Below are 23,610 nucleotides of genomic sequence, written 5' to 3' on the forward strand. Positions count from 1 at the left end.
ACAGTGGAGGATTACTGGACTGAATGTCAATATTATGACATAGTATGAGTGTGTTTCATGTTTGGTAATTGCAATCATTGTTGCTTTTGTTGTGGTCATCCATGTACAATGCTTGGTGTCAGTCTATTTATGTCTTGTAAAAATAAAATACAGTGTGTGTGTGTGTGAATAAAAAAAAAAAAAAAAAAAAAAAAAAAAAATAGAAAAAAAAAAAAAAAAAAAAAAAAAAAAAAAAAAAAAAAAACCTAGTGCACAAATGTCCAAATTTTACAAAACAGATAGCAAATATAGGGATGATTGCTTGTTTTTGTGTTTTTAAAATATCTTCACCTAGGGTTGCTTTAAATGATTAAATCTCCTAATATATGTACAATATTTATACTGATCAAACTGATAGGTATTTAATGCATTGAGAGATTCTTGGCACATAAATTAGTATTCTATGAAATATTCACAATTGCATAAGTGTTTTAAAGAAGTTGAATATGTTGATATTTTGCTGAAAAAATCTGCCTTGTGGTTTTATAATTTCATTTTTTAATTTTAAAATATTGTAGACAAAATTAAGATTTATTATAATTTAATAAAATTAGTTAATTAATAATTTAAAAAAAAAAAAAAAAAAAAAAAAAAAAAAAAAAAACAAACAAAAAAACTCATTTGAAAGAGCAGGGTAATAATACACTAAAGTGGCCTAAAAGGAAAGGTGGTAGATTCTCTTCCAACTTATATACTAAAGATACACACTCAAATGGAAGTATTAGAATAACCTATTGTACCCTAACCTGAGTACCTGAAGAACTATCCCCCAAAAAAATTATATATTCATTTCTCTATATTCTAGGTGACATTCAGGAAACTGAAATAAAGAAATAAAAAGTATCATTTTAATAAAAACTTCAACAATCTGGATTATTCAAGCTCTTCTTTTATAAAATATAACTTATTCTAAAATCGTTATGCCTTTCTTATGTTAATAATATATTTTAAAACTTGTTTATCTTATGATCATAAAACTTTTAAATAGGGTACAGTTCATCAACATGACATGATCAGCAACCCAAACGTTTACCTTAGGATAAGTATTTCATGAGGTTAGCCCACTGGAAAGCAATGCAAGTTAATTTGTATAGGCTCTTGAGAAAAGCCATTTCTTTAGCAGTCTATTACATAGATAATAACTTGAGACAATACAACCAAATCTGTCATTGACTTTACAACTAAAGTTGGACAGAGAAAATAAATAGGTAAAATGGAGGACAGTACGGAAGAGCAATCTGATAGGCACCAATCTTAACATGAGAAAATATCCATTAGGCGTCTAGACATCTGGAGCCGGGAGGCATTTTCAAGCTTGATAGGCTGAAACATGGTACTCTACTTATGGCCTCCTTGTCCTAACAGGGATGCTTCCAAATGGCAGTTAACATTTTTTCTCTATGGTCCCCCCATTCACCCCCATTTTGACAGGGGAAGGGAAGAAGGGCAGGCAGGCATGAAGACACTCTGTGTAATTCTGTTATTTCTATTAAGAATAAAATCTTTACTGTATCACTCATGCCAAATTATCTTTTAGCCTTTAATATATCTTTTTATACTTATATTCAGTGAAAACTTAATATTTAAAGACATTAAAAAGAGAATAGATTTTAGAGCAAGATTAGAAGAAATACAAATTTACATTTAGAAAACCTGTGTTCAAGTCCTGGTTTTTGTCCCTTAGTGGGCAAGTAAATTTGGGCAAACCTTCTAACTTCCCTGAGCTTCAGTTTCCCAATCTATAAAATGGGGATAATAATTCTTGCCTTTTCTACCTCACAAAATTGTTTCACATATTAATGAGGCAAGCATATGTGAAAGTGACTTATAAGTGCTATCCAAATTCATTTATACCATAAACAATATCAATAAGAGCAGTAAAAAGCATTGAGTACTTCCTCTGTGCCAGGTACTGGGCTAGGCTCTTTATATGTATTATCCCTTTCAATGATAATAATAATATTAATAAATAACAATAATTATAATCTATTGACATTTATTAATCATTCACCATGTGCCCCAGCACTAGATCACACGCAGACAGAAACAACAAATTAGACTCTAGATCTTGCGGATCTCACTGATAGGTGATATTGATGGGCTAAGAGGGGGGTAAAGCAGAAGCTGTTTACTCTGCCTAGGTTACACAAATTCCAGCTTTAAAAGGCATTGAAATTAGCTGTCAGAAGAACAGATCCATGGGAGAAACTGTTTTCAGACGTCTCACTCTGCAGAATTACCCACTGCATAACTGTAGTGGGAAGAATGCGAGTTTAGGCCGAAACTGGAATTCCAGTTTTACCGCTTACCATTTAAGATGGATCATTATGAATAAATAGGGGTTTACCAGACCAGGAAATTTAAGTAAGGGCATTCCAGGGAGAAGGGATGAGTACAAAGGCACTTAAGTGTAAAAGAATAACATATTTTAGAGAATAATGAAAAATCAGAAGTCTTCCAGAAATTTGCCTTGACTATCTGTCCCATTAACTCTACTAAGGTAGAGCAGTAGCAAAGATCATATGGTTGAATGGATAAAGGATTGAAGATTGGCAGAGTAGTTATGGAAGGCCAAAAAGGGACCACAAAACTGAAGGTGCTGGGAGAAAATACTTGCAAATCATGTATCTGCTAGGGGATTTGTGTCTAGAATATATAAAGAACTCTTACCACTGAATAATAAAAAGATAAATAACTCAACTAAAAAAATGGAGAACTGACCTGAAGAGACAGTTCTCCAAAGATGATATACAAATGGCCATAAGCAAAAATGAAAAGATGCTCAATATCATTAGCACTCAGGGAAATACAAATCAAAACCGTGAGATACCACTTCACACCTTCTAGTATGGCAATAATCAAAAAGATAGATAACACATGTTGGCAAGAATATAGAAAAATTGGAATCCTCATACCTTACGGATGGGAATGTAAAATAGAGTCACTTGGGAAAACACCCTGGCAGTTGTTCAAAAGATTAAACAGAATGATATATCACCCAGCAATTCCACTCCTAGGTTATATACAAAAGATAGATGAAAACATGTCCATACAGACACTCACACACGAATGTTCACAGCATGATTATTCACAATAGCCAAAAAGTGGAAACAACCCAAATGTCCATGAATGGATGAATGGATTTTTATAAAAGTGGTATATCCATACAACAGAATATTATTTAGTCATAAAAAGGTAAGAAGTACTGATGCATACTATAGTGTGGAGGAACCTTGAAAACACCATCCTAAGTAAAAGAAACCAGTCACAAAAGACCATATATTGTATAATTCCATTTACATGAAATATATAGAATAGGTAAAACTATAGAGATAGATGATAGTAGACTAATGATCGTCTAGGGTTAGGAAAGGGGTTGGGGGTAGATGGGGAATGACTACTAATGGATACATACAAGGTGATAATATAGATGAAAATTAAAGTTGTTACTTTAAAAAAATGAAGATGCTAAGAAGGGTATGATTTGATGAATCACCACAGGATGGGGTTTAAAAGATGTTAACAGCCTGGGATAACAGGGTGAAGCCAAAGGATGGACGTTTTCCATGAGAAGTAACCACAGTTGTAGCAGTAGTAAAGGAGTGAGGGAAGTGAAATAATTCTTGATTTCACCAATTACTACTTAAGCAAACCCTGGTTAATCTTCCTTACTTGAGTAAAAGTATTTTGCACTGCTAACTCCATCACGAATTCTCCCAGAATTTGTTCAGAGTTCTAGGAATTCAAGCCTATCAGGTATCAAAATTATTTCCAGGCACTTTCTTTGACAGCCTAGTTTCCTGAAGCCTATTCAGTGGAGACAGTCTGCTGGAGCAGATCAAGCCAACCAGATGGACACCTTCTTTGGCACACCCATCACTTCCGATCAACATTTCCTCTGACACCTTCCCTGTTTGGCTCAAATGGAAGGAAAATAAGTGGATATTTATTATGCACCTTACTTTCCCATAAATTGTGACATTTAATCCTCACATCCACTACGCACATTACCGATAAGGAAACTGGCCCGTAGGGGATAAAGACTTTCCCAAAGTCACATAACTAGCTGGTAAGTGGTAAAACTGTGGATTCCACTTTTAGCCTAAACTCATGTCCTTCCCACTGTAGTTGTGCACTAGGGTATCCTTCAAAGTGAGACTTCTTTAAATAGTTTCTCCCCATGGATCTGTTCCCCTGACAGCTACTTTCAATGCCTTTTGAAGCTGGAGCTTGTGTGATTGCTAATTTTAAAACAATGATAACATTTACACATTAAACACTTCTCTAGCTTGTTCCCTTGACAACCATACACCTAAGATTAGATACCAAAAAAACCCAGTCTCTGTTGGTGTTTGGACTTAAAAACTCTCAGTTAGTGAGAACATAATTTTTAATAGACTTTTAAAGAGAGCATACAATGTTTTTCAATAGCAATATGGAGTGGTACCTCTACACCACCACAGAAAATATTATAACATAAAAAATCAGTTGAAGAAAGAATGAACTCTCCGGTTACTTTCACATCTCCATTCCTACCACCAGCCTAGACCAACAAAGGCCAAGCTAAAACGTGACAGAGCTAAGGGTTCTAAGACCCAGCTACAACTGTTTGGTCACCATTATATTTTTTAAATTACACAGGTTAGACACAAAAATATTTCCATAGTAAAAAAAAATTAAACAGTGCAGGATTACCCAGAGCAAAAAGTGTAAGACATCATTCACCAGCCTCCCTTATGTTTCCAGACCTTTTGCTATGCATTTACATGCATGTATATGTATACATATTGTATATTATTTCTACAAATAGACAGGATTATACAATATATATTGCCCTGTTACTTTTTTTTAAGCAGCTTTATTAAGATATAACTAACATACCATACAATACACCCATTTTTTTTAACTTATTATTTTATATTGGGGTATAGTTGATTAACAGTGTTGTGTAAGTTTCAGGCGTACAACAAAGTGATTCAGTTATACATATACATGTATCTATTCTTTTTTAAATTCTTTTTCCAGTTAGGCTGTTACAGAATATTGAGCAGAGTTCCCTGTGCTATACAGTGGGTCCTTGTTGGTTATCCATTTTAAATATAGCAGTGAGTACATGTCAATCCACCCATTTAAACTGGACAATTCAGTATATGTACAACCATCTCCACAATCAATTTTAGGATATTTTCATCACCTCAAAAAGAAACCCCGCATCCTTTAGCTATCATCCTTATATCCTCTGATTTTCTCCAATTCTGAGGAATCACTAGTCTATGTTCTCTGTCTCTGTACATTTCCCTATTCTGCAAATTCCGTATGAATGGAATCATATAAAATGTGGTCTTCGTGACTAGTTTCTTTCACTTAGCGTAATGTTTTCCAGGTTAATCCATGTTGTAGCTTGTATCAGAACTTCATTCCCTTATATAGCTGAATAATATTCCATTGTGTAGCTATGCCACAGCTGTCCTATTATTTTTTCATTTGATATTTCCTTTCCATTCAGTACACACAGATCTAGCTCACTCTTTTTAGTGACTGCACAGTATTACACAGTTCTGATGCAACATAATTTAAGTAACCATTTCCCTATTGATGGATATTTAAGCTATTTCCAGTGTGTCCCCATTATAACAATAACTTGTAATCTCCATATGATACGTAGGCAGAAAGGGAGAGGCCATCTCTCTTGGTGGAAAAAGGACCCTGCCTCTAGAACAGTGGTTCCAAAAAGTATGTTCCCTGGACCTACAGCATCACCTGGGAACTTGTTAGAAATGCACATTTCTGGGCCCGACCCGCAGAGTTTTTGAATCAGAAACTCTGAGATGGGGCCCACTGCTCCCTGTTTAACAAGCCCTTCTCCTTGTGATTCTGATATGCAATAAAATTTGAGGATCACTGTTCTAAATCTCTTTGACTGCACTGCAGTGGCTTTCATTAGTTGGTTTAAGGTAAACTTTAAAAATTAGCAGGACCACAAAAGTTGGCTTTAACACATGACTATGGTCATGGATAGGGCAGAAGTATAGTGGAGGGGTAAGTGAGTTTCTATGTTTCTTTAGAGAAAGTACCTTAATATAACAAAAAACCTCTTCCTTTCATGCTTTTCCTAACTGTTTGACCCCTTATTCTCTTCTTCCCGTAATCTTGTAAAACCAACAATTAAACCATTTACATAAACTAAGATACCAGGAGATGGGAAGCTTCTCCTTCCTGACTCTCTCATTTCTGTTGATGATATGATGAACCATAAAACTCAGATCCCATTAGAATTGAAACATTGGAAAAATGAGATTTCAATGAATCACAGATGGGAACTAGAAGAAAATTTAGAAATCTCCCACTCGAGAGTCATAGTTTGGAGATAAGGAAAATGAATCCCAGAGAAATTACATGACACAGCTAGGCCACACAGCAAGTGCAAGCCTCTTTCTCTCATTATGCTATATACTATACTATATACTATATACTGCTGAACTATCATGGTTCTTGACCAAGGATATGCGTTCGTACCAAATTCATCTGGGGAAATTTCTTTAAAAAATATATTTAGAAGGATTTATTTTCCTTAACTTACTAAGCTGAGAAGACTGATATAATTTGACTATATCTAAAAGGAATTTATGGACATCAAGCATTATACTATTGCTCTCTAACTCAGCAACACCCACCGAGGTCAGGGAGTGTCCACAATAGTCAGAAGTACTTGGACTGCTTATCCCTATGTTAAACAGCTCCACATTGCAGGGTTTTGGTGTTCTTTTGGCTTTCTATTGTTTTTCTGTCCTCTCCTTTGATGTCAGTTATTACTTCTTGCATGTATCAGTGTGTTTGCGTCCAGCGGCCCTCACCCCTACTCCCATACCTACAATTGCCAATGTGAGTTGAGACACCAAATAAATACGATCTTGAGAACTATGATAAAGGTGATGGGAAAATAGGTTGTGAGGGAGGAACTAGAAAATTTAATATGGGGACTTTGTGATATTTACCTTGGCTGAGACATAATGAAAAGTCAACGTTGCCAGACACAACATTCTGTAAGAATGTGGCATGAGAGCAAGACCTCCCTTACACTAATGAAACAAAGAATGAACTCAGAATTTTTTTTAACATCAGGAAGGTACGCAGTTTTTCCCCCCTCAAGGTTTCTCCTCTATTTGTTTGCTCTTTGTTTTTTTTTTATTAATAAACTTTATTTTTAAGAGCAGTTTTAGGTTCACAGCAAAACTGAGCAGAAAGTACACAGAGTTCCCACAAACCCCCTGTCCACACACAGGCACAACCTCTCCCACTAGTGACATCCCACACCACAAAAACCCTGGGTGGTTTTTAAAGCTATGAATAATGCAACAGTGAGATTACCTGTAACACCACAGAACTGTGGGTATTGCTGGTAAAGATGCGTGTGGTTCCCGCCTTGGAAGACTGCAAATGGGAGGAGAGGCCCATTTCGCTGCTTCCAAGGGACAATTTCATGTGTTGGTCTTCCTCTTCCACTAGAGATCTGAAAAGGATTTTAAATCAGAAAGAAAAACAAATGAAAACTTGTCATATAATTCACAACTGGATGATTTAGAGAAACAGTCACTCTCTGGTTATGTGCCAATCATCTGACTATGGAATATACTGAATGTTGTTTCACTGTATTTTAGGCTCGCACCATTCTACATCATAGAAGAAATAGATATATATTTGTAAAAAGCTTTCCAAGGTCAGAAGAGATAAATGGGAACTGAGAAATCAACTAAAAGCTGGCTCAAAACTATAATTACAAAGGGTTTGTTTTTCTAGTGCCAGAGTAATTGTTTTGGTATTGGGTTGTTTAGGTAGCAATACCATCAAATTGTGTTATTCACAGTTAAAATTACTTTGGAATACCTACTTTTAGAAAGATAAAAATAATATTTATCGTTTATTGAACAGTCACTATATATCAGGTATTTGCCAAGAAATTTACACACATGATCTCATATAATCCTCAAAACAATCCATTGCAACAGGTATTACTAGTATCTCCTTTTTATTAAGGGTAGGGAAAATGAGCTACAGAAGGGTTAAAAATTACTTACCTAAGGTTACAAAGTTATTAAAGGGACTGGACCAGGATTTGAATCTAAGTTTAGTCTATTTCCAAACTCCAAAGACCCCGTAAGTAAAAGTCAAAGACTAACTGTGGTATCCTAATACATTACTTCCTCTTGTGTTACTATAGCTCTAATCAACCCCAACTGAACAAAAAAATTTACACATGAAATAATTCCTTTTTCTAGCAGTATCTCTCACTAAATAATCACTTGGGATTATTTAGCTAAACAGCTACAGTGTAGTGGCCTTTTCATCTTCCCAAACAAACAAATAATAAAAATAATAAACGTAAGCTATGCCCATGTATATATCACATTAGCAATTTTTCAGGGACCATAAAAAGCATTAGAGAACCTGTAGTCAACCTGTAGTTAGTTTCACGGAGAAAGTGGCGAAATAATAGTTAAAGGCCTCAGGTTACACTAAAAATTGACCATCGTGGTACAACCTTTCATTATTCCTTAGACTAGGCGGACTTGTGTTTCCTTAAGTATACACTGCTAAAACTGTTTCTGAATCACCTGAGAGCAGGGAGCCCCATGGTTCTGAACGGGTTTGTGCATTCATGATGGGCAGACTGCTAAAATGGACATTAAGAAGGGAGGAAGGAAGAATGGATTTCCAAGTGCTAGAACTCTGCCTTTTTCCTATTTATTTCTAACTTCCCGAAGGTTGAATTATTGGTTTCTCTAACTTGGCTCTATCCAATACCATAAAGATTTCACCTTTTCCCCTACCATACCTATAATCTAAGTTGATCAGTTTTAATAGGAAAAAAAGTTTTACGACCATACCATACTTTTAACAAAGATCCTGCTTTTTGAATTTCAACACCAACCAAATGGCTTTAAATCCTGCAATAATTAGCAAAAATCCTGGCCTTAAGGGTGACATCAATTCTTCTTAACGATATTAGAGCCATAGTATAACCAAAAAACGAATTAATAATATATAACCATGTTTTATTCAATTCTCATGGATATTTAATAAAGAAGAGAATAATTTAAATAAGATTTTAACAAGCATAAAAGAAAATGAATATAGTTTTCCACTAGCTTCAGAAATAGCTTTTGAAAAGAAATTATATACATGATATATAGCATACATACATTTGCAGACACTTTTAACCAGCTTTCGCAGACAGACATTTAATTACAGAATCAAATGGAAAAGTGGGAAATAGATTGATGGTGACTGGTATCCCTAACCAGAAAATTTCCATTCATCCAGAATTATTTTAATGGGACATTCAAGCAGAATGTTTCATTAGTTTCTGTATTCCCTGCACAGAACCTGGCACATGAGAGGTTTAATATATGTCATCTGAATGAATACAGAATCTCATTTCTGTGGATCATTCCAGAGACATTTCTTTATCATGCGGTGCTTTAAATGACCGTCAATTATCATTTTACAGAACCACAGATGTAAATGGGACAGGAGTAAAGCTGAAACCGCACTGCCCCATGACATATCCTGGAAATTGTTTGTTTTTTTTTTTAAATAAACTATAGATCACAACTTGTTTCCATGTCATTTGTCTCTTGCTCTTAAAATCGAAAGGCAGAATATAAAAATGCAGCCTTTTCTTGGCAAGATAATATGTCTGGCTTTCTAACTAATTACTTCAAAAGCTAAAGAAGTCTTCACTAAAATCCTCTTCTTCATGACTTCTTATCAACATCTTTTGACTTTTTAACATTCAGAACACTCCCTATTATTTCTGCATCAGTAACAGCACATGTCATGTCAACCCCCTCAGCAGATTCAATATTCCCTTCTATCTCCTTTTCATTAAGTCTATTGACTGGATGTGAAGAGCATTGTTCTTCAACAGTGCAAGGAGGTGAAACCTCTCTGCAAACTCCAAGCCACAATGACACCAAACTATCCTTAAAGGAATGATTATCTGAGTAATTCCAAGAACAAATAACATTTTTAATCTTATCCTTTCTAAGTCATATGGTTGAAAGCAATAAAAGGAGCAGTGGTTCTCAGTGGGGGGAGGGGCATCAATGTCTGGAGACACTTTACGTGGTCGCAGGGTAGGGGGGCGTTGCTACTCTCATCTAGTGGGATGCTGTTAAACATCCTACAATGCCCAGGAAAGGTCTCCAAGGCAAAGCTGTGCTCAGGCAAAAATTTCAAGAATGCCAAGGTTGAGAAACCCTGGTACAGAGGGATTAACCTCCTCAAGACAGATTTTCTAAAGAAATTTCATGTCCTAAATAACTTCCCAGTCTGAGAGTTAACTCCATGAGGTAATGCTGGCAGTCAGAAACACAGTAGGATTATTAATTACCACTAACTCCTCCAAGACTGCCTAATAATAGAATACCTCTGCTCTCCTCCAGTCCATCAATTTGAAAAATCAACTGTTTACAGGAGATAAGTAGATAATAGCCTTGAAGTTTATAAGATAATTATGCAGAAAGGCTTTTGTCCTATGTAAACTCATGGAAGAATAATTCCTAAGTCGGCTTTAAACAACTGTTATTTGGAGAGAAAAAAACAAACAAACAAAAAAAACAATTGTTATTTGGATTCACTTTTACATGCCAATTTAGAATCAAGCAAACTCTCAAGCAAATAGTCCTATTTCATCAAAACTGTAGAATTATTCATGGGAGAGATTGTGTTCATCAATTTTCTTTTGAAAAATTGAATCTTTTTCTTCCAGCGTCTATATATTGCTACCACACCATTCCCGCCCGCCCCGCTACCGCTGGACACATCTTATTTTGTAAACAGTGACCAACCACAGAGCATGAAAGCAATCTTTCACAAAGTGTACATGAGTCACTCAACTGCACTTGCTCAAAGAGAACAATTACTTTTTCGAAGAGCATTAGGTAGAGAGGGAAGCACTGCCTGATGGTCTTACTGAAAGCTCTGCAAAGCTGGTCAAACCAAACATACATAGACTGTGGCATTTCTTTGTACTACTATTTGAAGACAAAGGAAATAGTCTAAGCAATTGTCACATGTTAACAGGGTGATACTAACATTGTAATGTTGCCTCAAAGCCTTCCATATTTAAAAAATTACCCCAAGGGAAACAGGTGTAAATGACATAGGGACACAATTCATAAATATAAAAGTACAAATGATTAACAGACAGAAAAATGTTCAACTCCATTAGTACTCCAGAATATGCAAATTAAAGCAAACCTGTAAACTTATAAAAGAGTAGAGTAGAAGATATACTCTCAAAATTGCTAGTGCAAACATATATTAAGCCTCTGCCATCTGCATGGCATTGTTCACTCATGGATTTTTTAATGAAAAATTTTAAATCATCAAATGTACAAATTCTTTTCCTTTTTACACTGAACATCATGACAATAAAGGATTGTGTATTACTGGTGGGTGGGCTGCAGCAAGAGTGTTCTGTCAATCTGGTTCAAATATGTTTTCTACAATGAATAGTTCTGTACAGGTAATAGTTTGGTAGATGTTCTATGAAGAACCATGTACTTAGAATTCACTATAGCAGTCGGGTTTGTTGGTATGCCATATGGGGAAGGGAAGAGTATCTCATAATTGCATCATTTGGCTCCAAAGCCTCAAATAGTCTTAGGACACTCATCAGTCTCAATAAAACATGCCGATAGGATACACGCACTTGCAGAAAAAACATACTGCCCAAGACTATCAGAATACATGTCAAGTTGTTCCCTTTACTTTACTTGTTTTTACTTCTGAGGGTAAAAAATAAGTGAATCAGAGAAAAACCAGAAAGGTAAAAGTATATCGATGCCTTTAACTTTTCTCTCTTTAGTTCCTGATCAGTTTGACAGCACTTCTTGCTTGTGACTATTACATTACAAAGTGGTTAAACCTGACAATGTATGTAATTCTAATAACATAATGCCACTGTAACAAAAGAACAGGGGTTTCTGAGTTAGTGTCAAAAGTATTATTCAAATACTGCAATTTCCCAGAGTAATAATATTATTCTAACTGAAAGTCAGCGCCAGTGGGTTGGTGTGCAAGAAGAGCAACAATAACAAAACAAAACAAAAATAAAAGTCATGAATGGTATAACAACACAACAAGTCAGGTTGGTTAATCAAGGCACTGACTCATGCTTTACCACCCGTCCCCCAGAAAAATAAAATACATATTTCTCACACTCACAATTTAAAAAGAAAATCAAGAAAAAGGCTTTCTTCAAAGAAGAACTCCCCCGCCATTCGTTTTTCTGCTCTGAAACAGAGAAGTGTCTGCTAGCCGCAGCATTTGCTAAATGAAACATTTCTTGCTATAAAGTTGCATTGGCAGGTGGGGGAAAAATTCAGCCACCTGTTCTCACATTCATTTGAATTTGAGTGCTAAATCCGTCAAGGTATTTCCTTCCCCCATGAGAAATAAATTAAAAACTTAAGATGGTATTAGTCATTTCCCATTGATTTTTCTATAGATTCAAAGTATGCATTCTGCATTGAATTCTAAAGATATTAATAATCTTCCTACCACACAAAATTTAGAATCAACTCTCCTTCACCCCTCCCATCAAAAACTGAATGATACACACACACACACACACACACACACACACACACACATATACACATTCTCTCAATTTCCATTAAGAATAAAAAGGAAGTGTTTTTAAAAATAAGAAGGAAAATTTCCAATTCATGAAGTAAGTTTATATAAAATAAGCCTGGTATTTTCTTTAAAAGAAAAACACCTTAAAACCTAAAATATTTAAAGATATGTCCCAGGAATTCCCTGGCATCTAGTGGTTAGAACTCTGCGCTTCCACTGCAGGGGTCCTGGGTTCAATCCCTGGTCGGGGAACTAAGATCCCACAAGCCGCACGGCAGGGCCAAAAATAAATAAATAAATAAACTGCTTTAAAAAATAAAAAAATTAAAAATAAATAAAAGTAAAGATTTAAAAAGATAAAAAAATAAAGATACGTCCCAACTAAAATGACATTTACGGTATCATTGTACAAGGAAATCATAAATATCATAGCAACTTCTCTCTTTTTTTTTTAACATCTTTATTGGAGTATAATTGCTTTACAGTGTTGTGTTAGTTTCTGCTGTATAACAAAGTGAATCAGCTATACAGATACATACATCCCCATATCCCCTCCCTCTTACATCTCCCTCCCACCCTCCCTATCCCACCCCTCTAGGTGGTCACAAAGCACCGAGCTGATCTCCCCGTGGGAGCAACTTCTCTTAAGAAGGCGTAAATTAATCGCTATTTAAGAAACTATGGAGAACGTGTCTCCTCAACAAGGTGTTTGCCTGAAAGAGGTCAAGAAAAGATAAAGCTTTGGTTAGTTATTTGTATTTTTTAATGACATAAGTATAAGTACATTATTGTCAACTTGCAATAAATCTGCTAATGGAAATCTTTAGCATAGATGATATAAAATAGCTGCTAATCTTTCCGAGGCTTTCTTTTCTGCTGCAGCTATATACCAGAGCCCACAAAAGAGAAAAAAACTTCAAGGTGATAGGGTCAGACTGTAAAATGATTTTCCAAAGTAAAGAAGCTTCTTTATATGCAAATGTCTGTCACATTTAAAATAAAATCACATTAATAAATAGCTGATGTCAGTTTTAACATAGGAATAAGATCATCTACCCAGCACCTGCTGTGTACTAGGCAGTGTGCCAGACACGTTCTCTATGCTACTTAATCCTCATAACAATCCCATTTTAAAGACAGGAAACTGAAGCTCAGAGAGTTTAAGGCCTCACCATGAATCTGGTAACTATGATTTGAACCTGAGTCTGATTCCAGAGACCAAATTGTTCCCATCACACCAAGCCTAAAAAATGTAAAATAGCAGAGTAGAGGCCATAAAGCAATCAACGTTTCAGTGTTTAACTTATAAACATGAGGAAGATCTCAGAGAGGCACATTCTGTTATAGGGAAGCAATTTGTTGGTTGAATTACTTCAGTCTAAAATTACCCACTTTTACCACTACTTCCATAACAACAATACCAATGCTAAAAATCTCTCATGCCATTCTCCCAACACATCTGGGGTCAGGAGGGAGCATATCCTAGGATATAACTCAGATCAGATTCAGGGAGAACTTGACATTACTGATACCAACATTTAAAAGAACAGATTCTGAATTCCAAAGCCACCCATCGCCATCACAGAAATAGCACTATGACACAGATGAGGGAATTGGGCTAAACAAATGGAATGACAAATGATAGTCCACTCTAACAGGATGAAAGTTAATTATCCAAACCATAAAGCATTTGCATTGAATACCTCAATCCTGTCCCTGAAACACTTTCAGATCAATGTTTGCTCCTTCTATCTACCATATTTCAAAACTTTAGTCTTCCTTCATCTTTTAAAATTCATATACCAATTAAACTACATCAAGTCTCATGCATCTAGACTAGAAAATTCTACCATTTGGAAGCTTGGTTTATATACTATTTCTCATTCTTTACATTTCTCATAATATTTGGATGAAAGATATAGATAGATGATAGATAGATAGATACATGAAGCAGAAATACAAGAGTATAATCTATAAAAATATTGAATCACTATGTTGTATGTACACCTGAAACTAATACAACATTGTAAATCAACTATACTTCAATTTTAAAAAAATGAATTCTAAATGTTGATTCCATACCTACTATATAAAAAAAGCTAAGTCGAAGTCGAAGCTCCCTTGCCTTAAGGAGCCATATAAGGTGAGCAAGTACACAAGTGGTAGTGGTGGGAGAGAGAGAGCAATATGGACGTGTAGGTTGGGGGAAACAGCACGGACTCCCATCACCGTCAACAGTCCCCTTCCCAGTGCACAGAGGAAATAGCTATAATCCTCTGAAAGGATGTTCCCTGCCCCCCTACAGCCAGCGCCAGCCTGGCCGTTGAGAAGTCTGAGCTATACCTGAGGTCAGGAGCATGCCTTCTCCTTCTTCTATCCCCAAATGAAGAAACTGGAACAGGAGCTCCAACACCCAGGCCACCTTTCTATAAAGGAGCTTTTTGCTCCCAGAGGACTTATATTAACCAAGGTATCACTTTATTCCTATTATCTGTAGCTCACCGACTTTGAAATTTGACTATGGTGCTATAGTGCGTATCAATGGAAAAGTGTTATTACTAAAGAACTGGGCTTTCACTTGCCTAAAATTTCAGTTTATTAAATATTCAAACATCCAAGTTATCCAATTTTAGAGTTTATTATAAAGGCAGATTCCACAAACTCAAAACCAATCAGAAATCACTGAGACAAATCTCTTTGGGAACAGGAGGAATCATTAATCAAGTGGTAAAAATCCAATCCTTTTCTGTCTTTTCTGAATTTCCTAGTTATATTCAGCTTCGCAAAGTCAGTAATTCATGACCAGGTCTTAAGGGAATGTTTATTTTTCTTTTAAAAGGAAACATGATAAAAAGAAACCAAAGAGTAAGACTTTCCAACTTAAACGTAATAGCCAATTGTACTCCATGTTTTAAGAATTATAATTGGCAGCTCTACCAGTCCCACTGATTCTGTCTTCAAAGCCTGTAATAAATGTAACAAATCTCACCCTTGATTTTGCAATGACCTAGCAGCATCTCGAATTATTTCAATGAATGTATCAAATCATTCATTTAAATATAATGTTTAATATGATTTAATCACACCAATGTTTTAATATGACAGCCAATATTTTTAAGACAGGGGACGGTAATACAAAAAGAGAAATCAAAGACAGACTCTAAACCCAAAGAGTCACACTAAGGATAGCTCTCTCAAGTTTGTTTCAGACGTGGAGCTTGGTGAAGCAAAAAGTCTAATTTTAGTACAATTTTTCATATTAATATTATTTTCCATTTTGTACATATTTGCCTCACCATTAAGGTTTTTTTCAAAATAAAACTTAGCTCTAAGACTTTAAGTTATCCCTCTTGTACAATGCTTACCATAAAGAAAAAAACCATTCCTGACCTTAAGTTCTTAGGTTGTTAGAAAATGAAAGAAATCTTGACAGTCACTTACAGCTCGCTCACCTATCTACACATTCAGGCATCATATTCTAAGAGTAGAAAGGCAGAAATGACTTCTGATTTTTCTCCTGAAATGCCATCAGGAGCCTGCACTTTGACTACAGTCCTAGAAAACTATTTTAACTAAGATCGCTATAATGTGCAGTTCACTATCACAATGCAATATCATGATCTAGCTACAGACGGCTCTGCTGATGTGAGTAACAAAAATTGCTCTACAAAAATACTTTTATAAGATTTTGTCCATCGTACAGCAACACTAAGGAAGGTGCCCTTTGCATAAAGTATTTATGTACCATTACTATGTTTACCCCAAATATTAAGTATTCTTGATAAAATTGGTAAAGACTTCCTGAAAGGAAGACTGGTTATTTATTTTTTTTGAGGGAGTAGATGCAAATTACAATTCATTGAGGAGTTTGCCACTTTGGGGGAAAGGTGTTTCTTTTTAGGAACATTATGGCCTCTGGCTTCAAGAAAGTTTGTGTTCTTGGGTGGAACGCAAAAAGGGTAGAGGCAGACCATATTATTTAAACAACATGACAGTAGGCATCCAGGACTCACATTTCCCAGTCATCTAAGTGGGAATTTTGAATAGAAGCTAATTGGAGCATTTTCAGACTGTGTATGTGTTTTGCAGAGCGATCTATGAATTGTGAAGTAGTAATGAAGTACTGCCTCGATCTGTTTGAGACAAATAGGACAGAAGGATATTAAGCAAGAGAGAAGCATTCCCTTCCTTCCTTCCATACTGTCCTTTAAACCAGTGTTTCATACCCCAATTTATAATTTCTGACTCTCAGGGTGCAGGTGAGAAGGACGCAGAGAAGAGTCACCAAGAAGATGAGGAGAGGAGGCTCAAGGTGTCAAAAGTTTGCCCGGAGCTTCCCTGGTGGCGCAGTGGTTGAGAATATGCCTGCCAATGCAGGGGACACGGGTTCGGGCCCTGGTCTGGGAAGATCCCACATGCCGCGGAGCAACTAAGCCCCGTGAGCCACAACTACTGAGGCTGCGCGTCTGGAGCCTGTGCTCCGCAACGGGAGAGGCTGCGACAGTGAGAGGCCCGCGCACCGCGATGAAGAGTGGCCCCCGCTCGCCGCAACTAGAGAAAGCCCTCGCACAGAAACGAAGACCCAACACAGCCAAAAATAAATAAATAAATAAATAAATAATTACAAACTTTAAAAAAAAAAAAAGTTTGCCCAGCTAGTTGGAAAATGCTAGTCTAAATGCTATTCCCCTCAACTCATCCCATCTACAACAAGCTATTTCTTGAAGCAATAAGTCATTTTAAATGTCCCAAATCCAATCTTTTTGTAGATCATGCTTTAAGGAGAAAACTGGCTTATTTAAAGGTACTCTCAAGGGAAATGAATTTGACTACATAGTTCTTAATGATTATTCCTGGAAGCTTGGTCAGTCAGAAGAAAGTTCAGGAATCTCAAATGTATCTAGATGTCATGCATTCAAGAGAGACATAGATAGGATATTCTGGATTCTAAAAGAAAATTGTTATCATCAAAATATTTCAGTCATCTTAGACTCCTAGTTCTCCCCCATCTCCTACGCCCAGGCAACTGACAAAGTACTACTAAGTATCTCTCTAGTATGCGTCTTTCACCACCTCTCCACTCTCACTGTCCCTACCACACTTTGGGTATCTATTACCTCTTCCTTGGATTTGGTTAGTAACATAAACTACATATTTGTTACAGTATAGCATCTTCACATACTGTGATTGTATTTATAGTTTCGGCGGGGGCGGGGCGGGGGGAGACGGGGTGGGGTGGGGGACCGGGCGCAGTTTTCCAAGAGCAGTATTCAATCACTCCTCTCTGCTTGCTGAACAAAAGCCATATCCTACACTCTTGCATTCAAGGCTTCTTGGACTAGCCCTCCTTAACTAGTTGCACATTCTGGCAAATAATTCAAGGTAAATATATATTTAATGATTTGAGAATAAATAAAAATCCAAATTTATTCACAAACTATCAATTGTTTTGCTTTAGAATATGTTGTTTTCATACATTAGTAACTGCTATGCCTTTTTGTCCTACTGTTAACCAAGCAATGTGTAAAAGCATTTATTTAAAATATTTCTGATAGGAGGAAAACTTAATTAATTTAAATTGAATATCTGCTGGGAACTCCCTGGTGGTCCAGTGGCTAGGACTCAACGCTTTCACTGCCGTGGCCCTGGGTTCAATCCCTGGTCAGGGAACTAACATCCCACAAGCCACGCAGTGAGGCCAATAATAATAATAATAATAATAATATCTGCTAAACCTTTGCAATTAGGTTTAGCCTTTTTAAGTATAAAACAATTCAGAACATAAGTAAATGTAGATCATTTTTTTATTTTTCCTAAACCCTACTCAGATTTCCTTTTATCCTAGTCAGCCATTCCTGTTTTCAAACTATACACAGAAAACACATTATCATTTAAGTACAACCATACTAGTTTTAAAACATAAATTTGTCTAAAATAGTTTTCCCCTCAGGGTAAAGGACATGTGAAAATAAGTCAAATAACTCTTAACTTTAAGAGTAGTTGCTCTCTTGGAAGAGATTATATAATCTTACTTTCTTTATCAAATTACAATTTGATGAACCATGACTAAAAGTATTCTGGTCACTGGTAAATTGCTTCTACTAAAATTACTTTCAGTCGGTGCCAGCATCATGGTACTTATCGGCAAGCAAGGAACAGAATCAGGATTTTGGATTAGTTCTTTTCATAGGAAAGATAGCTGTAACTTACTCTCTAACAAGACTGTAATTTATTAGATTCCTCTATATATGAAATGAAGAAATGCAACACACTTTGAGTGAAATAATTTGCACAAGGCTACAGACCTAAAAACTACTCTCTCTCAATTCATTCATCAGGGATCTCCCCAGTGGTCCAGTGGTTAAGACTCCATGCTTCCAACGCCAGGGGGCCTGCGTTCGATCCCTGGTCAGGGAACTAAGATCCCACATGCCGCACGGTGTGGCCATAAATAAATAAATAAATAAATAAATAATTTTTAAAAAATTCATTCATCAACTCAACATCTGAACACCTGCTATGTGCCAGCCACTGCACTAGGAGATATGTAAAAAGAGCAGGCAGGATACTTGCTTGCAAAGAGATCACAGTGAAAGAAATAATTACTTTCCAAAGGACTAAATGATATAAAAATAATAATAAATTCTCAACATCATCTACTAACAAATACCATGTTGCATAATTCATATAAACCACAGTAACAAAACTAATTGCAAACTTTGCTCCCTGGTACAGAAGTGTATCAGTTCATATTTAGCATATAAGCGCCAAAATAAATAAATAAATAAATAAATAACATCGACTTTCCTTACTGCTATTTTATTTTAAAGGATTATTCGTCCCAGATCAGGCTATCTGCAAGGCTGCATCAGCAATCAAATAATATCCACTATTCAAAAATATAATCTGCGGGCTTCCCTGGTGGTGCAGTGGTTAAGAATCCGCCTGCCAATGCAGGGGACACGGGTTCAAGCCCTGGTCCGGGAAGATCCCATATGCCGTGGAGCAACTAAGCCCGTGCGCCACAACTACTGAGCCTGCACTCTAGAGCCCGTGAGCCACAATTACTGAAGCCCATGAGCCTAGAGCCTGTGCTCCGCAACAAGAGAAGCCACTGCAATGAGAAGCCCGCGCGCAGCAACGAAGACCCAACACAGCCAAAAATAAATAAATTAAAAAAAAAAAAAAAATATATATATATATATATAATCTGCAATTATAATTATATGAAAGAAAGCCAAACATATGATGGTGTGATGGTGGATCACATCATTTGAAAGAAAAGTCTCTAATTGCATCTATCTATATACTTCAGCAATATACTTATGAAAAATATGCTAATGAGCCAGGTCACTGGTCTACTTTAGACGAAAATTTTGGTTCCAGTTTCATGAACTTTTGTTTAGCTGTGAATCATTCAGAAATGATTACATATGCACATCCTTTGAGGGAAAGTGCTCATAATGAATGAAAATCACTTCAATTTAGTGATGCTAAGGGATTATCTATTGGATAATCCACTTACAACCTAAAACATCCATATACTTTTCCAAACTCTATTTCAAAATATTTTGTAGATCCACCCAAACTAAAGCCAGGTCGAACTGTGAGTTAATTAGGAACACAGTTCAGTGTAGGACAAGAGAAAAATCTCTGGTGTAATCACATGTATAAAGAGAAATCTAGTTGAAGTTTTTGTAGTAAACTGGTCTTTAACATTAATTTGTAATACAATTGATGAAATGGGATAAAATAATAAAAAGGAAATATAAATTAAGACTGAGTTAAATCATCAAATGTGAATGTACACAGATGGAGGAAAAGTGACCAGACTTAAATATCACATTCTCTTGCAAGGTACAATGGTATGACAGAGAATGATTTCTAAGGTTCCTCCCAGCTCTCAGAGCCCAAGAATCCTGAATAAGATACTTATGCTCTTTTTAAGATGTCACGTTCTGATCTCACTGATCAGTGAAAAGCACTATATTTTTGAAACCAGAAAAACAGTTAAAATAGAAGATGTTACAGGGCAAGCTGTAAATGAGCAAAGGTCTTTTAGAATTTGTAGAAATACCTTCAGTGAGAGACTTTAAAGTGGGGGGGGGGGAGAAGGAGGGGGAGAGAGGAGGGGGAGAGAGGAAGGACAGAGCGATGGCAAAGGCACTAGTTTAACCCAGTTGCCCATGAACACTCAAATGAGCTTGCCTCTCTAATGTATCATTCTCACAATGTTTCATTCTCAAAATTTTATTGTTTTAAAATACAGTATTCAAGACTTTTAAATCAAAAACTCAATCGAGCCCCTGCACCTTCCAATCTAATCACGTAAGTCCTTAAAGGTGGAAGAGAAAGGCGAAGAGTGGGTCAGAGAGAGATAGATGTGAAAAAGACTCCTGCCATTGCTGGCGCTGAAGATGGAGAAAGGCAGCCAGAAGCCAAGGAATGCTGGCAGCCTCTAGAAGCTGAGATCAACTGTTGCCTTACAGCCAGCAAGAAGATAAGGACCTTGGTGGTTCTACAACTGCAAAGAACTGAATTCTGTCAATGATCCAAATGAGCAGGAAACGCAGTCTCCCCGAGAGCCTCAGAAGCAAACACAGCTCCACCAACACCATGATTTTAGCTCAGTGAGACCCATACCAGACTTCTGACCTAAAAAACTATAACATAATAAATTTGTGACGTTTTAAGCCATTAGTTTGCAGCAATTTGTTATGGCAGCAATAGAAAACTCATACATGGAGGTTTTTCTCAGTGCCTGCACACAATCAAGCAATGGGACAATGACGTCCACAAGAAAGTACTAAACATACTGACTGGTTAGTACCCTAGGACTGTGATAAACAGAGCACATCTGCTACAGTCAATGGCAGCTAATTACTGGGGGGAAAAAAGGTGGTTGGCCAACAAAGGTAGAATAGTGCTTCGAAAGAAATAGGAAACAATGAGGTTAATCCCAGTACCATATCAGTAAGTAAAGATAATTGCCCCAGTATTTTCCTGCAACTTCACCACTTGACAGTACCACAAAGTAAAGCTAACTTCTCCCTGTACCACCACCCAATTCAGAAAAGTTTATCTCATCTGTCATACTTCTTTGTTCTTCGAATTCTAGTGAGATATTTCCTAATTAGTAGATGGCATGAAAGTAGCAAAAGTCTATAAAAAGAAAAAGGCATTAGAGGAGTCAAGATCATTGAAATCAAGCAGAACTGCGTTTGAATTTTCACTTCACCTCTTACTTGAAGTGTAACATTGAGCAAGTTAATTAACTTCTCGGAACCACTGTGCCCTTAGAGTAAAACAGGGAAAAGACTTACCCTTATAGAGTGTTTGGGAGGCAGCTTCCAAAGTGCTTGGCACTTTTTTTTTTCCGGTGAGGGAAGGATTTATTACTACTTGCAACAAGTAAGGAGAACACCAGGGATCTTTCCCAAAGCAGTGTCTCCCCGTACAGCAAAATTGGGGAAGTTTTAACACAGTGCTTGGCACTTTTATAGTAGCACTCAATAAATTGTATTTCATTTAACTATGTTAAACCAGGACATTTTTGAAAATTGCAAATAAATATGTTTCACATGAAATTTACAGTATCTGTTGTATAGGCTAGATTCAAGAGTTCTGAAAGTTGTTTTTAATTACATTTTTCTTATGGAAAGATGTTATTTCATTTCTCCACTGAACCATATCATAAGAAGAATTGTCCAACAAGTTGGGCATGCTCCTGTCTTACCATACCATAAATGTCGCAAAATTGGGCTAAAAACAACATATACCCTCATCATAGTAAGTCATGCCAGTGAAAATATTTTACTATAATTGGAAACATAATATAACTTTATTTTTCTCTAAGGTTACATCATATAGTCTGGGATCAAATTGTTGATGCTTGTAAGGTAAAAATATATACACTTGTGTGCTATAAAGCACCTAAGCCCTGTCCAACTTAAAGAATGGCACTCCATTTTTCTTGTTTAAAAAAGTGACTATCAAGTTTAAATGTAAATTGCATCATTTTCCATCTTATGGAATATGTACTTTCTCTTGTTTTCTTTGTTTAAATATTGGGGTATAACTGACATACATTGTATTAGTTTCAGGTGTACAACATAATGATTTGATATTTGTATATATTGTGAAATGATCACCACAATAGGAATATGCACTTTAAAATCTGGTATCTATATGCAATTCACATCTCCTCAGTTAGCCCAGATACATTTCTCCTCTGTAGTATTTTTATTGCCATTAAATCCATTATCAATAATGCAAGCACGGTAAACAAGAGTGTTATTTAAACTGGTTGTCTTGGTTTAGAATTTTCACAGGAGCAAAATAAATCAAGCAATTTAATTGTTTATAAATAAAGATAGAAGATAAAGACTAGCCATTTTGAATAACTGCAAGGACTATATCCATAATACCCAGCAGAGTTATGCCTGGCGCATAACAGGCAGTAACTTCTGAATATTATAAACTCAATATACAAGGTGATTGAAAAAGAACTGAGCTCTTTCAAAAGTGGATTGCTCAGTAACTTCTTTATGTACTGATTCCCCAAGAATCTCACGTTTATACCACCTCTTTCTTGGCCTTGAGGAGATAAAGCAATACACTGTGGCTGCTATTTCAATTTAAAATATCAGCATGCTCAGTGCTTATATTTTTTGACTCTTTACAAGTAATACAGTCATTAATACAAATACTTGCCTAACTCTTCCTTCTTTCTTTTCCCTCCCCCTAACTTGGCCCTATTTAGGTCTCATCTAAATATTCTAAATTTCAAGCAGAATGTCTGGAATCCTTAGAGTTCTTAGTAACTCCAGACTTCGCATGATGGTGAAAGATTTGCATTTCCGTCTCTCTTCCCTCTGGGGAAATGTTTTGAGGGGTACTTGGAAGTAACACTCATTTAGGCATAAA

The 23,610-nt window shown here is 36.2% G+C and overlaps 1 protein-coding gene across 5 annotated transcripts in view; it reads right to left on the reverse strand.

Moving 5' to 3' along the window:
* KLHL13 (kelch like family member 13) overlaps positions 1-23,610 on the reverse strand; it is a 192,003-nt gene that overhangs the window by 37,142 nt on the left and 131,251 nt on the right. For all 5 annotated transcript variants that reach the window (XM_036839085.1, XM_036839084.1, XM_036839088.1 and 2 more), the window contains one exon: positions 7,408-7,549. In XM_036839085.1, the coding sequence (XP_036694980.1) occupies positions 7,408-7,549 (142 nt within the window). The remainder of the gene's footprint in view (positions 1-7,407; positions 7,550-23,610) is intronic.

This window comes from Balaenoptera musculus, chromosome X (genome assembly GCF_009873245.2).
Source record: "Balaenoptera musculus isolate JJ_BM4_2016_0621 chromosome X, mBalMus1.pri.v3, whole genome shotgun sequence".
NCBI classification, from domain to species: domain Eukaryota; kingdom Metazoa; phylum Chordata; class Mammalia; order Artiodactyla; family Balaenopteridae; genus Balaenoptera; species Balaenoptera musculus.